Below are 15,007 nucleotides of genomic sequence, written 5' to 3' on the forward strand. Positions count from 1 at the left end.
CCGAGCCCCGAGCCCCCGAGCCCGAGCCCCGAGCCCCGAGCCCCGAGCCCCGAGCCCCGAGCCCCGAGCCCTGAGCCCTGAGCCCTGAGCCCTGAGCCTGAGCCCTCAACCCTCAACCCTCAACTCAACCTCAACCCTCAACCCTCAACCCTCAACCCTCAACCCTCAACCCTAGACCCTATACCTAGACCTAGACCTAGACCTAGACCCTAGACCCTAGACCCTACCCTACACCTAGACCTACCCCTACACCCTAGACCCTACACCCTACACCCTAGACCCTAGACCCTAGACCCTAGACCCTACACCCTACACCCTAGACCCTACACCCTAGACCCTAGACCCTAGACCCTAGACCCTAGACCCTAGACCCTAGACCCTAGACCCTAGACCCTAGACCCTAGACCCTAAACCCTAAACCCTAAACCCTAAACCCTAAACCCTAAACCCTAAACCCAGACCCCGGACCCCGGACCCCAAGCCCCGGACCCCAACCCTAGACCCCGGACCCGAGCCCCGAGCCCCGAGCCCCGAGCCCCGAGCCCCGAGCCCCAAACCCTGGACCCTGGACCCGCTAGTAATATTCTTGTGATAGGTCCTGTTCCTGGTCAAAAATATAGTGAAATCACCTTTCCTATTCTTTCCCCAGACCCTGCTAGTAATAAGGATGTTCATTTCTTAAAATATCCCATATACGTAGGTGGAAACAGCAAGAGACGTCTTTCGACCTGAGTTCATGAATCATGTTGATGAGTATATAGTGTTCCAGCCTTTGGAACACAAAGAAATAAGCAGCATTGTGAGGTTAAAGGTAAGTTTATTTGATGACTACCTTTTGCATAATAAGTTTTCATTTTAAGAAAATTTGAAAGATTATTAGTAGACATTTGTTGTTACAGTGTATGTTAAGACTTTTTCTTCGCAATAAGGATTCTAAATGTGTTATTCTTCTTGTTGGTTGAAATTGAGCGTGAAATGTGGTCATGTAGAGATGTTTTGCCTTTTGTAAATGTTAAGTATTTTGATTTTTTAACTGGAAACTTTCTGTTAAATTTATGATAATAGAGAAAAGCTACTGAAAATCATAATATATATAGAGTATTATTAGGATGATCTCATGAAAGAAAATATTACTCTAATATGATTATCCAAATGGAAATTTCATGGAGTAGTAATTCAAAAGGCATTACCTTAATATGCTTATTGTTCTGGGCACAGTTGGCAGTAAGATATCTTTTACTTAATTGAACTACTTGATATATTTCTCAGTCTTGATTGTTCATATTTTTCTTCGGCTCATCATAATATGATTAACTTTCGCTGTTTAAACTGTTTAAGCAGGTAATATTGATAGTCTTCCTCAATTGCTCCCCGATCAAGTTTTGAAGCTAAAGCAATTGACTGTCATGACACTTGCTGAGGCAAACAAGGTATTCTCTGAGATACGAGGCATTGGCTCATGTAAATATGCTATTTTCTGGTCTAGTTTCATTGTAGTGTTTATAATGTGTTTTGTTATTCATCAATCATGCCACTTTTATATAATTTACTTCATGAATTGATGAAACCGGTTCTTTTGATTCCTGAAAAAGGTTAATTTATTTTATTTTCAGAATTATGTTTCCCCTTCCTAATTGAAAGAGATACATGTATATTTGTGGGGAATCTTTTTATGATAATTATTTTATAGGTTTTCAATGTTGGTTGCTTCAAGTTTGTCACTTATATTAGATATCTTCTCCAGGTTCTACCATACGATCAACTAATGCTGGAGTCAGATGTTTGTGCCAATAACTTTGATCCTTCTTTGAAGTTGATTCTGTTAATTTGTTTGTGCCAATAACAGGAAGTAAAACCTCTGATTCTCGATGTTGTTCGAAAAGCAGAACACCTTCTTGTTAATGACCAATAAGCCGATTAATTATTCTGTTTTATCCATGTCCCGATTGTGTTTCTCCATGGAAGGTTTTGCGTGGTTGACAGTCGTTTGCCACTGATTGAGAATAAACGCTTCTCCGCCGTCGTCGTAGTAGAGGTTTCAATTCAGTCACTAGGGAGGCTGTCCACTTAGCTGTGGTTCTGTTGCCCAGTGGTTCTTAGGAGATTTATGTTTTCGAAAACAAAGTGTGGTTATGACATGATATATCTAGGACAAAAATGTTTATGTTATCTGAAATTGTCTTTGATAAATTACTAGTGTCACATGTGTAAGGAATAATGCCTTTGTGTTTCAATGTTCCAAATAGGTGGAGAGGATAGAACTTACCATAGCATTGACCATTTGGCAAACGTAAAGTAAAACTTTGGCATCCATAGGGGTCTGAAAATGGTCGAGAAGGAAACTGAAAAAATGAGTGAGGGAATGTACATAAGCTGTCCATTCTTCATTTATTTGATATATTATTTGAAAAAAAAAAAGTCGTGTAAATCTAGTTGAAGTTTTTTTGATAAAAATATAATCTTCATTCCTTCTTATTTTTTGTTTCTGAATCTGCATGCATTAGTTTGTTTGCACCAAACCTCATCCACATCATGATATTCAATCTAATAATCTATGCTAAGTGGGGTGTGTCAAGGGTACTAAAACCCTTATATTGCTTGAAATGCAATGAGTGAAAAAAAGCTTTCACTTCGTGAAGGTGCAATATTCTATCGATGTTTTTGTATTTATGTGTTTACGCGCACGTGTGTATAACACATGCATTATATGCAAGTGTATAATGCTTTTTTCTGTGCTCATGTTTAAGAAAGAGTTGAACATGTTATTCTGGTGTAAATTTAAGCCTCAGATAGTATGTATTATATTTGGTTTTTTATGAGCACTTTCTGGTTTGTTCCTAACATTTGTGTCTCTGAGTGTTTTATGCATAACTTAAATCAGTTATATGCGATTGCCAATGCATTTTTTCATGGTAACTTGGCAGGCTTAGCAGATTATTGGAGCACTTTAAATGGGTGCTAAAGCATACTTTTTTGTGTGGTTCGTTGTTGGAAATGTTTGGCTATTTGGAGGTAACTCTTCTTCAGGGGATTCAAATTTGCACAGGTGTCAACACTTGCCTGTATAAGTATTATACTACTCGTTGGCTTTTCTCTTATCTGGAAATCAACCGGTTTCTTTGGCTCCATTGCAGGTTATGCGTAATGTTCCTTGTCTTCGGTTATCTCGATTTTATTATGCCCTTTATCCTGTGTCTGGTTTTGGCATGCTGTTGTGGGGACCTTGGTCCAATTAGAGGAGCTTCTTCAGAATGCATTGATTCTCTGCCAACGTACACATTCAAGTTGCAGAAAGATGGTAGTGGCAGCATAAAGAAAATTAATTCTGAAGTTAATGGTGGGGCTGAAGCAGCAGGAGCCGAGAAGGACTGTTCTATTCCACGGGATGATGTTGTAAGTTCAGGAATGCCTTGCTCATAAGATTAATTACTTCTGCTTAATGCTCAAGGAAGCATTATGATTACATACTTCACATTGTTTTGTTTTCAACTGGGCTAAATCTATATTGACAATATGCAGGTTTGCTGCATTTGTTTGACGAGTTACACAGACCATGATGTGCTGAAGGAGCTCCCTTGCTCTCATGTCTTCTATAAAAGCTGTGTAGATAAATGGCTCAAGATGAAAGCGCTCTGTCCGCTTTCCAAATGCATTATTTTGTTGAATAAATAAGGGATACAGTAATCTTCTTATCCTCCGTTCAAACGAGGTAAACTACTTTAAATTGATCTACTTGAAGCTGATACCTTTGATCTCAATTGCTTCCAATCCCTTACTGGTAAATTATGTTTTCCGAAATATCAATAAGTATTATCTTGCTTTATCTTAATTAATGGGAAATTTGAAATGTGAAAGAACAACGGAAGAAACTGATTTATGGATCTAATTTTCCCATTGAAAAGTTGTAGAATTAGTTCAACCATTTGTTTGAATGCTTGGAGATGCGGTAGAAATTTGGCTCTTCCTCTTCTTTTCCTAAAACATGGAATTAGGAATTCATATCATCTAATTTGACCTACAAAAATATGAAGTTTCTGTGAAAAATTACTTATTTTTTATTCTTATGTCGATAAAGGAAGCCTCCATTATGTTCTGGATGCAGTTTGCAATCCTCTGGTTTGAAGCTTAAATCAAATAATGTACGACTACAAATGTTGCCTGTTAAATAATCCGTATGTTAATGTTTTTGGGCAAAGAAGTAGGAATTGCATCTCCCTAACTTCTAGTTTAAGCACCCATCTTTACACGAAAGTAATTTTCGATAGGATTAGGAGAGCAACCCTTAACTGATGGGGCGACACCAAATTGTATTATACTCCAGTAACATTTGATGTGCCCTTGGTACTTCCCTGTTTTACATAATGTTAAGACTCATTTCAACCTCTCACAAAAGCTTAAATTACAGTTGATTTACACACTGCTGTGTCATTTATGTCACCAAAACTTCTGGAATCCTGTCAATACTGCATCAAAAATCTATAAACTTCATTTCCATATCATCCATACATTTTCAAGCAAATAGAAAGTAGTTTACCATTCATTCATTAGAAAACAGGCTCACATTCTTACACAAATATCATCATAGCATATTCTGCTATAGCAGAAAAACTGACATACACATAATCGATAACTAAATACTATAATTCCACCATATAGCTATGGCAAATCCAGATGATGATTTGCTAATACACACTAAATCATAGAATTATTTGATAATACTAAGAAGGCCAGTCTGCTTCCATTGATGGATCTATTGTTCTTCATAATCTCATTTACAATTGCAGGGGTTGCAGGTGCAGTTGTCTCCACACTTGCATCCATTCTCAGCCCCAACTCCCATCTCAGATCCCTCAAAGTGCCTGCATGTATTCAAAAACAGTAAATCAAAAGCTTTCAAAAAAAAGACCATAACTTTGCTCTGTTTTTTATGTAGCTGATACGTACGTTTTCTGGGGTGCCAGGCCAAGAACAAGAGTCTCAGTTGTGGTCCTCTCGTCAACTATGTCGGGGAACATCTTGCATCTACAATATCATAGACAAAAGAAGCTTTAACAAACTTGAAATAAACGATTTTGAAAGGAAACGGGGAAGGAATAGGAGAAAAGAATTACCCTCCACAGCCGTTGCCGCACTTGCAACCAGAGCCGCAGCCACAGTTTCCTCCGCAGCAAGACATTACTTCTATTCTGATGAAATGATTTTTGAAGACTAGTACGGATTTACAGGGCACATAAATCATTAAATTTATACAGAGTGAGCTTCACTGTCAACCGTACACGTGTCATGAAATGGCTTAGTGCACATCCCAAGGGCATATTTTGAAGCTACGTATCCGTGCTCTCTTCCACGTAACCCCCAAAATTATCAACTCCTAGGGTGGGGGTGAGAATGAAAGATACCTGTATGTATCATGTGACTGAGTCTAAGGGAAAGAGGTGTATTAATTTCAATAAATCTAGATATGAGGTGTCACTGTATATATAGATATTGATATTCTCTTGTTTACTTTTTTCTTTATACGTTTCCCTTTTCCCTAGGCGGGGCCACCATGCAATCATGAGTTAACACCATGGATGGTACCAATTTTATTTTTGCTTTGCTTTCTCCTCTCTAGGATTAGAATGATGGAATAATTACCAAATAACTTCTTCCATATGTCTTTCCAAGTTTGGGTAAAACAATATGAAATCAAGTGGAAGAAGATTGTTGTAAAAGATGTTGTAAAACAAAATGAAAACAAGTGGAAGAAGATGTTCATCTCCCATTGGGGGCATAATACCTTACCCGGATTTGGAGGTCAAATACCAGCACTCGCTCATTTTAGTTCCTTTGGATTGGCTATCTAAAGAGAGAAGGCTGAAATAGATGAGAAGGGTAAAAGGTTGAAGCTACGTATCCGTGCTGTCTTCCACGAATCACTCGGAATTATCTACTCCTATTATGCTAGGCGGGGCCAGCATCCAATCATGGCGTTAGCACCATGGATGGTTCCTTGATTTTAAAGACGCGCCTATACGCGAGTCGCAATCAGGTACTGAAGATGGTATCCACTTAGGATGAGATGAGACGAGATACAAGAGAGGCGCGCTTCTGGGCTTTAAACGCCGGGCGACTTTTGATTTTTTTAAAGATATTACTAAAAAGTATAACATATTAAAAAAAAGAAAGAAGATAAAAAAAAAAAAGAATTACAATAGTAAGAAAGGAAGAAGACGGTGAAGAAGATTAGAAAACTCTTTCTTTTATCACATTTTTTTCATTTCTTAACCCTAATATTTTACATATTAATAAACTCAACATTATAACCCAAATTTATAGTTCAACTCTAATGTTTATTTATTTATAACAAACCATTATAACTTCTTCCACCTTTTGTCTCATCTTAACCCAAAGTATATATTTTTTTTAGAAATTTCGTTATTTGATAATACATAATTAATTTTAATTTTTAAAATAATAAAATTAATTACTTAATAAATTTTATTAATATAAAAATTATTATTTTTATAATAATTACAAAATTTAAATTGATAATAAAATAAATTGTATCATTTAAAAATAAATGAAATAATAGTTTTAAATATTAAAAACATTAAGTATAAATCAATAACAATGTAGATTTTAGTGAAAGGGATTAAAATATATTTATAAAAATAAATAAAATAATAATTTTAAATATTAAAAACTTTAAGTATAAATCAATACACTTTATACAAATATTTTAAGAGTTAATCAGTGGATAATGAGTATAAATATACTCGTATAATTAATTTATAAACTTTTTAGCATATATATGTTTATAATATTGTTTTAAATATAAAACATATTCTATAACTAATTTATAAGTTTTTTAGTATAAAAGTGCGTCTAGGTTTCAGAGATTTTTTACGCATCTTGCGCCTTTTAAAACCAAGGATGGTTCCAATTTTTGTGTTTCTAAATCCTTGTTTAAATTCTATAATATTTCTGTAACTCAATTATTCCCCCGCCAGCCACCTTAAGGGATAAGGGTATCCTTCCATTTTCGTTGCAGTCGAGTTCGTCGAAGCTTTGCCGTAGCTCTATATCTGCTTCTTGAGATTAATTAGTAAGGGAAATGTATATTCTTTGCATAGTGTTCAAAAATATCAAACAACGGGGCATGTACCTTGTAATGCACAACTTGCTTCTTCCATCAGCCTTGCTGTCTTGTTCATATTGTCCGTAGACCGTATGATCACTGGCTTACAGTTTACAGATGAGCTTGAAGATAAGTGTTCTGATGCAGACATCCGAGGCTATCTGCTTCTGAACTATAACCCAAATTCAAGCAATTTTTGTTCATAATTCAACATTGGTTGCCATATCTGAAGAAAATGAAAATGCATCGATTGGTTGGTTTCGTGTTTCTTGTATACTATTGGAGATACTTTCGTCTTTACTGAAACTATATTCATACAGTCGTGCATATCCATCTATAGACTTATTGAAAGACGTTCTTCGCTCGACCCCACTGCGGACCAAAGACGAAGAGAAAAGCTTTCTAGACCTTGAATGAAATGATCAACAATGTGCGGTGCAAAACCCTTTCTGGAGGTCTTTGCTTCTCTCCTGCTTCATGTTTTTGGTTGGACACAACGCTACAATCCTGTCTCAGATACCTACTTACATTTGAGTCTAAACAGGCTCTTATTTCATCAATCTATATATATATTAACCTCTTATAACGAAAATGATGTATGTGTGTGAATCTTGTCTTCAAACAATCAATCAATAAATGAGTGTTAAACCTTTTCTTGAGTTATTAAAGACAAAGCTCATACATGTTCGTTGTCTACGTCGTACAACAGTTCTTATTCGTATTAACACGTGCTTTTGGTATGTATTATACGTGTTTCTTTTTAATAAAATTTATATAATATTTCTTGTTGATATATTATTTATTTTTTCCACTTTAATCCTATAATACATTTTTTGAAAACCAAAAAGGTCAAAAACACATACGTAAATTTTAAAAGGATTGGTGCTGCGTTTTTCAAAGGTTGTAAGTTGGAATGAAATATTGGGCAATTGCTTGCATTCTCAAATATAACAATTAACAAATGCTTAAAAAGATGGGAACTTGCAGAATGTGGAATTTAAAAAATGGGGTATTTTGGTCATGTAGGCTATGGAGCCAAGAGCCTGAGATCTGGTCCCGCTTTGCAGTGCAAAGTTGTCCTTTCTCTTGCCCCGGGACTGGGAGGGACAAATATGATTCCTCCATTCCTCTTTCCCTTATGTCCCCTCTACAGGGGAGATAATGTCCAAATCAAAATATCATTTGTCCCTTTCTCTTCTCTTCTCTCTTTATTCATCATCTCTTTTTCATTTTGAGTTTCAAATGCCAAAATCTTACTCTTTCCCTTTTGGATCATCATTAAATAACCAACCTTTCACCATTTTCATACCAGTTCCACCATTCTTTTTCCACCAAGTCCTAGCCATTTGACGATGGCACAAAGGGTACTACGTACTACTAATTTGTCTCTCCTTTGGAAACTTTCATTCTTCTGGTTTTTTCATTTGCTTGTGTTGTAAATGCAGGAACAAGGGTGGCCTCTAGGCCTTGAGCCATTGAATGCAAGAATGGGGTTGGTGAGGAACGCTGATTTCTCTGGTTCCATCTCATTCACCACTTTAATCACTGCTTCTTCCCCCAGCTCCTCCTGCATCTCTTCTTCGGATCTTGATACCCAGGTCAGCATGTTTCACCCAAAATTCTCTTATATAATCAAAACCCATAATCCATATCCCATCATATGTTGAACAAGATGACAACAAAAAGGAAGATTACCGGATTGATTTGTTTAAAGTGGTTTTGTCATGCTTAGGTGTTTTTTTTGGGGGTGGGCCACTTTGGGGTCCCATAGACCACGATCCAACACTTGTTTAAACTCACTTCCTAGCTTCACCGGTTATTCCTGCATGTATCCCATCTTTATTTGTCCAATGTTTAAATATTTTCACTCTTTTATCTCTTTCAAGTATTCGTATTTGATTCATGTTAGACGAATGCATGAATATTAGTATGGATCATCGAGTAGAGTAGTATTTGACAAGTTGAATTGAAATGCCGAGCCGAGGTGGGTTTTGGTTTTGAACAACTTTTGATTATGTTGCAAATGAATGATATCAGTCGACAGGGTCATTCTACCATGACAAGAGCATGACACTGGGGAGCCTCATAGGAATATCGAGCTTTATCGAGCTGTCAAGGACATCAACCAGGAGAAGAAGAACGCAAACCTCGAGAGAAGAGAAGAAGAATTGCAAATTTAGGACCTGGTTTTTCTCTTTATGTTCGAAACTAAGCACCGATGCAGTGGACACAAACATCAAATCTCAGTCACTGGGTCAATTTCTTCAAGTAGAAAGGCGAGCGGCAGCCAACACTTGCACAAGGAATCATCACCACACCAGTGTTTCATATGGACCGGCAGATTTCTTACCTCTCATGCTTACTGCCTATTCACTCTTTGTATCCAAGACTTCTTCACGAAAACATTTATGATGGTTTCCCTTCTTTCTAGTTTGATATTAAAAAGCTAGTTGCAAGGGCTGAACTTTCAAAATAATTAAACAAGGGACAATTATTTTGAATTAAATTAAATAAGGAACTATATAATATATACGATGTTAATTGCATCGAAGTGATGTACTTGACCCTCTCCTTTCCAGGGTAAATACAAGTCGTCATGGGACAATGTCCCATGGAGATTGAAGAGCAGAGAGTTGTATCTGATTGGATAAATGCTGCTAAGTTGAAGGAGAAACAGGCCAGTGCTTACTATGCAGGCCATGATTGTGCAGCAGAGTTAGGTGACAAATTCCCCAAAATAATGGTGTTCGATGGTGTCTTCCTTATCGAGCTGTTTCCTAAACTTGGTGGATTGGTGAACATAGAGCTAGATGACCTGATTTTCTACATTTCATATATGCTCCAAACTGTGACTTGATTTTGCTAGAAAACCAATCCAAATCCCTTGGTTGGTGCTTTAAATTTTGTTTGACCAAACCAGGCTCCCTTATGAAACCAACTCCTTGATTGAACTTGCCCTTTTGTTCTTTGCTGATACGTATCCCGGGAAGCTGCGTTGGTAGCCTGTGTGTTGGAGATAAATGTTAGAAACGGTTGTCTCGAAATCCCACCATTGGTGATCAATGGGACTACCGGAACCTGATCGTGTAGGAGCAATGTTTACCGCATTGTATTCACTGTCTAACCAGATGGATACCGGCAATGACATGGAGATACTATCCAATGGCCACATCCGGTTGAGTCCCAAAGATTTGCTCCACTTTTTCAATAATCTCGACAAGATTGAATACTTACTATTATTCTAATCTCACACACAGATTGCAATCGATGGTGGCCTCCAAACTATTTCAACAAGCCTTGGGCTGTCACTGCTATTTTTTGTTTCTTATCATACAACATAAAAAGGGACTGGTTTCTGTCTCCTCTTGAATAATAATAAAGAACCCCCCCAATTCGAGGTTTTCAACGTAAAAGTGTAAGTTAAATTACGCACTTAATCACTCAACATTTATCTTGTTTCTGTTTTAGTCACCCAACTTTTAGAATTTTAGATTTTATAACCCGATTTTCTATTTTTTTTTTTTTCATCCAGTCCTTAGTTGTTTATTGATAATATCAAATTGTTACTTTTAGGTAATTTTATTTACAAAATTAATCTATATTTTACCATTCTTTTCCATAACCAACATCCTTCACTGTTTTTGACCGTGGTCTGGTGTCGGTACCAAAACCTCTTTCTCCTCTCTATTCGATTTTCTTTTGACATTCACAGAACTCAAATCGAAGTTTCGACCTTATCTTCGTCCATTTACAATTTCGAATATCTAATCATTATGAAATCAAGATATATTGTTTTTCTCCTCTCTCCACCATTCCTTTTCGTACAAATTTACCTATAAAATGCAAACCACATTAGACACTTGACGACTAGATAAGAAAAACAAATTTTAAAAGTTGTATATTTTCCTTTTTCTTCTTTTTTGATATTAATGTAAAAAGAGGGAAAAATGAGAGATTATTTTTAGATCTAAAAATAGTCACTAGATCAAACCCTTTTCTTTCAATTGCTGTCCCTGAATGGACTAAATTTCGGGTCCAATGATCCCAAAATGGAAACAATTCAGCTCCTGTCATTAACAATAGGGTGGGAGACTTCTGCATTATCGCAAAGCTCAACCCTGCAGCACCAGCAGTTGAAAACTGCTTTCCTTAAAACTTTTAAAAAATTCCTACCATTTTACTCAATCTTCAGTATTTCATCCACAAGTCCTCAGAAAACAAAAACAAAAACGGAATCCCCCCAAGCCTCCCCCCTCATTCCAATGTTAAAAATCATATCAAGAGATCTCGAAAGAGATGCAAAATGATTCCATACTTTTTTTTCCCAATGAAATAACAATGTACAGGTACCAAAGATTTAGTTTTACATGTGTTTGGTAGAGGCTATAGTGATACCATTCATCTCTCCGATATACTTTGTTTGACGGTATCTGTTTCCAAAATCCAGTATAATGGTTTGATGGCTCCAGATGCTTTGCAAGAGCTTGAAGATGAATGAATTGAAGAACTTTGCGAGAGATTTCCACCTTCGGGTTGTTTGTAGTAATGCATTAACTTCAGAACATAAGCATCATCATGCAAGTGGAACGGCGTACTGCGATAAACATGAAACAATAAGAAAAGATGAGACTGCCATGGTAAAAATCAAAATTATAAAACAAAAAAGGAAATGGTGTATGTTTTCCATGGTACAATGAAATATACTTGCCTGTTAAAGTCAAGGTGTACCAGTTGCATATCCTCAGAAATCTCAATCTCAACAGTGACATGTGGGCTTCTCTATAAATGGAGGAGAAAGTAAATGAGTAGTTGAAATTAATAACAAACCTGAAAACAAGTTCTCTCAACACATACACACAAACCAAAGCAGTTCGTTATTGTTTATGTAAACAATGAATACAAGAACTTTATACCAGTTGCAAAGATAGAAATACACATACTTGAACCAATATAAATGGCAAGGTAAATCCTTCTTTAGGAGTTGTGTTGTTCTTGGGCATCTGCTGGTTCCGTTTGATTACGTTCTCGAGACCTGCAATCTTTTTATTTTTGCTGACATTTTAGGATGTTTCCGATAAACCCATTTTGAAGAACAAACCACAGTAAGAAAAGATGAAAAAATATCATTTACGAAATGTCTTAAATGGCTCACGAGTCATGTCTGTAGTTCTGTTTTTTTCTCCAACACTAGACCACAAGCAGGTCTTCTATAAATATCAACATGTTGTCTGAAAGTAATAAGAAAATAAGAAAAAGAAAGAGTTACTTGTTCTTCTAAATCTTTCAAATAAGCTGCCTTCCGTGAGACCCTTGTCATTAGTTGAACCTGCATTGCCTGCAGGCATTGAAAATAAAAAGTCATGGCCATCTGATTTGTAGAATAATCTTCCTCCTGTGAATTCATGTGTCCACGGTGACATGTGCGAGCTCTATAAAAATATGTTGTTACATTCCATAGCTCAGTAGATTATCAACCTTAAGTTCTTCGAAATCCTTTGTTTGTGTAGGAGAAAGTCCCTTCCACCTGATTTCTTTCTTCTCACTCGTAACAATATCCATTGCCATGAGTACATTTAATGCATCATACACCCGCCGCCGAACATTCTTCTCGTGGAACTGAAAAACCAAAATGCTTACTTGTTTTTGCAATACATTTAAGAGGCAAGCATCGGATGATTAAAGAATAGGAACTTAAAATTCATAGGAACTAAACCTCATCCATAGATCATGCTGTATTAGTCTGAGAGGTGGCAAACTCTTCTATGATTTCATCTGCATCCTGAGAATCATAAACAACTCAACTCGTGAGATTCATACTTGGTTATAATAGAAAAGGAAATCATCGTCTCTCAGCAAAGAAACTGGTAAGACTGCATATTCCACTATTCTAGAGCATTATAACAATTTCTCGATTGATAAATTACTTGAAAGATGTAATTCCAGTTTCAAGAATGCAACATGAAACCATATATATTCATGTTTATAAGAAAGCTAGAGTGATCAAGTTACCATCTGCTTGGAAGTTGGAACATATAATTGTAAGCATATATATATATATAGCTTCGTACACTCGACAAAATTCTCATTTGAGTCGTTATATCACTCACATTCACATGACAAATCTTGAACCTACTCTGGCAATAGACTTGAAGAGAAAACATATACTACCAAAAATTTAAATACATTATGTGGTGCTCCCCTTACTCTCCAACTTCTTGCAAACTGATAAAAGTCGTTCAAGTCGATCAAGACGAACATGGGATCCAAAAGTAAGCCATCAGTTGTTCCAGAAAAAATTTATAACGTACACAAATTGACCTCTAAAACTAATTTGAGAGAAGCAAAAGGTAACTGCCAAGATTTCTTATATTTCTCAAGGAATGTATAAAGAATTTGACATATATTTAAAAATTATCAAGTAAAATAGATCAAATTCAACTTATTATATAAAAATCACTAACCCATAACACTGAACTGGCGCAGGACCCCACCAGGCATTCTTGATACCTTCTTCTTCCGTGTACTGGTCATTTTGAAGGAAAATCAACAACAGAAATTTGAATATCACTTACTGGCTGAAGTGTTACATATATAGACACTAAAACAGATATAAGAAAAAACCGATTAAAGCGAGAGCAAAGCAATAAAAATAATCAAAATGTCAAATGTAAATCCCCCGTCACCAAGACCAGCAGCGGCATTCTTTTGCTCGACTGCTGATTGATTCATCCTATGAGAAGTTGGAGTACCAACCGGACTCTGCTCGCCATAAGGACTATCTTCTAAATGTGGGTCGTCCACCATATTCACTCAATAATTGTAACTGCAAAACGAAGCTAACCCAAAATTATCAAAGCAAATAAAAATCAATCAACGCAAGAATTGGCTAAAAAAAACGACTTTGAGCTAACACTCTGGTTGTAATATTTCGGAATCCAATGTCCACATTTTTTAACCCAGTCTATGACTATATGCCAATGATGAAACTTTGCACAATTTTTAGATTCACATCACGTAAAATTTGTGAAATTAAAATTACCCCTATAATATTTGTTCACATTACTTCAATTTCTAACCCTTTCTGGTGGAGTATATACGTCAATTTCTACCTATTTTTCACGAGTTATTGTATTTTATAAATTAATAATATCCAATAAAATAATGACTCATATTGTATCCTTATTGATTAAGTCAAATATTACGTGTATTGTATCACGTGAAATCGAATATTGAATGATGATCACATTAAGCACTACATGGTGGGGGGCGTTCCGCTATGAATCATGTCGTTGAAATGTTCCAATGTCAGTGTCATGGGATGCTGCTTTGGAGGATTATCCCATCTTATAAAATGCAGGTCATGATTTAAGGTTGTGTTGTGATAGTCTTTGTGATTGCAGACTACGGTGTGGAAGTAGCCTTCCTGAGATGACGGGAAGTTCGTGTAGTGCATGAGGAGTGAGCGAGGAAGATTATCCCATCCCCGGATGCAGAATTCGAGAAACGATTTTGTCAGTACCACCCATTCAGTTCCTGGAGATGTATATAAAAATTTCAGGATATAGCATGGGGTAAAGATTCATGAATACACTAGATATGCTATTTCCAGATACAATATGATACTTCCAACGCACGGCAATCAAATTTTTTACTTATCGACTATACTGAATAGCTAAACAAAACTAAAACCGCCATTTACTTCCATCACAAGCTTATGGATCGGTATCCAATGTTACAGAAGGATCTAGAAACAGTCTAGTGAACATGTCTAATTAGCAGGCTTTTTTCTTGTTATATTAAGATGGCCTGATGAAAACCATATACCAATCTTCAATGCCAAAACTAAGATCAGAGAATCTCAATCTTTTCTCTAATGATCGTTCATTT

The 15,007-nt window shown here is 36.3% G+C and overlaps 4 protein-coding genes across 4 annotated transcripts; 2 read left to right on the forward strand and 2 right to left on the reverse strand.

The window, feature by feature from the left end:
• The first annotated feature begins 2,951 nt into the window (after positions 1-2,951).
• Positions 2,952-3,672, forward strand: LOC120183931 (E3 ubiquitin-protein ligase At1g63170-like). The gene is made up of 3 exons (XM_039188519.1): positions 2,952-3,046; positions 3,135-3,393; positions 3,520-3,672. The coding sequence occupies exons 1-3, from the start codon at positions 2,952-2,954 to the stop codon at positions 3,670-3,672; spliced, it is 507 nt and encodes a 168-aa protein (XP_039044450.1).
• A 1,084-nt stretch (positions 3,673-4,756) lies between these two features.
• On the reverse strand, positions 4,757-5,223 carry LOC120183898 (metallothionein-like protein type 2). Its single transcript, XM_039188488.1, has 3 exons — positions 5,112-5,223; positions 4,945-5,022; positions 4,757-4,859 (listed from the first exon to the last, which is right to left on the reverse strand). The coding sequence occupies exons 1-3, from the start codon at positions 5,174-5,176 to the stop codon at positions 4,769-4,771; spliced, it is 234 nt and encodes a 77-aa protein (XP_039044419.1). The 5' UTR covers positions 5,177-5,223; the 3' UTR covers positions 4,757-4,768.
• Positions 5,224-8,472: 3,249 nt separating this feature from the next.
• On the forward strand, positions 8,473-9,532 carry LOC120183863 (uncharacterized protein At3g17950-like). Its single transcript, XM_039188466.1, has 3 exons — positions 8,473-8,484; positions 8,566-8,718; positions 9,158-9,532. Exons 1-3 carry the CDS (start codon positions 8,473-8,475, stop codon positions 9,530-9,532), a joined length of 540 nt encoding a protein of 179 aa, XP_039044397.1.
• Positions 9,533-11,417: 1,885 nt separating this feature from the next.
• Positions 11,418-13,110, reverse strand: LOC120183926 (transcription factor-like protein DPA). The gene is made up of 6 exons (XM_039188514.1): positions 12,834-13,110; positions 12,596-12,736; positions 12,387-12,455; positions 12,061-12,159; positions 11,829-11,899; positions 11,418-11,714 (listed from the first exon to the last, which is right to left on the reverse strand). Exons 1-6 carry the CDS (start codon positions 12,840-12,842, stop codon positions 11,519-11,521), a joined length of 585 nt encoding a protein of 194 aa, XP_039044445.1. The 5' UTR covers positions 12,843-13,110; the 3' UTR covers positions 11,418-11,518.
• Between the last annotated feature and the right edge of the window lie 1,897 nt (positions 13,111-15,007).

This window comes from Hibiscus syriacus, unplaced genomic scaffold, assembly GCF_006381635.1.
Source record: "Hibiscus syriacus cultivar Baekdansim isolate YM2019G1 unplaced genomic scaffold, ASM638163v2 tig00112852_pilon, whole genome shotgun sequence".
Lineage (NCBI taxonomy): Eukaryota > Viridiplantae > Streptophyta > Magnoliopsida > Malvales > Malvaceae > Hibiscus > Hibiscus syriacus.

Bases quoted from the DNA above. Each gene is read 5' to 3' on its own strand.
- LOC120183898 (XM_039188488.1), bottom strand. From the start codon at position 5,176: ATGTCTTGCTGCGGAGGAAACTGTGGCTGCGGCTCTGGTTGCAAGTGC. The intron at 5,023-5,111 runs GTAATTCTTTTC...ATGATATTGTAG, and splicing joins TGCGGCAACGGCTGTGGAGG to ATGCAAGATGTTCCCCGACA. The intron at 4,860-4,944 runs GTACGTATCAGC...GAATACATGCAG, and splicing joins GGCCTGGCACCCCAGAAAAC to GCACTTTGAGGGATCTGAGA.
- LOC120183931 (XM_039188519.1), top strand. From the start codon at position 2,952: ATGGGTGCTAAAGCATACTTTTTTGTGTGGTTCGTTGTTGGAAATGTT. The intron at 3,047-3,134 runs GTGTCAACACTT...GCTCCATTGCAG, and splicing joins GGGGATTCAAATTTGCACAG to GTTATGCGTAATGTTCCTTG. The intron at 3,394-3,519 runs GTAAGTTCAGGA...GACAATATGCAG, and splicing joins CTATTCCACGGGATGATGTT to GTTTGCTGCATTTGTTTGAC.
- LOC120183863 (XM_039188466.1), top strand. The intron at 8,719-9,157 runs GTCAGCATGTTT...GAATGATATCAG, and splicing joins CTTCGGATCTTGATACCCAG to TCGACAGGGTCATTCTACCA.
- LOC120183926 (XM_039188514.1), bottom strand. The intron at 12,456-12,595 runs GTTGATAATCTA...CAATGCCTGCAG, and splicing joins AGGATTTCGAAGAACTTAAG to GCAATGCAGGTTCAACTAAT. The intron at 12,160-12,386 runs GTAACTCTTTCT...AAAAATAAAAAG, and splicing joins TGAAAGATTTAGAAGAACAA to ATTGCAGGTCTCGAGAACGT.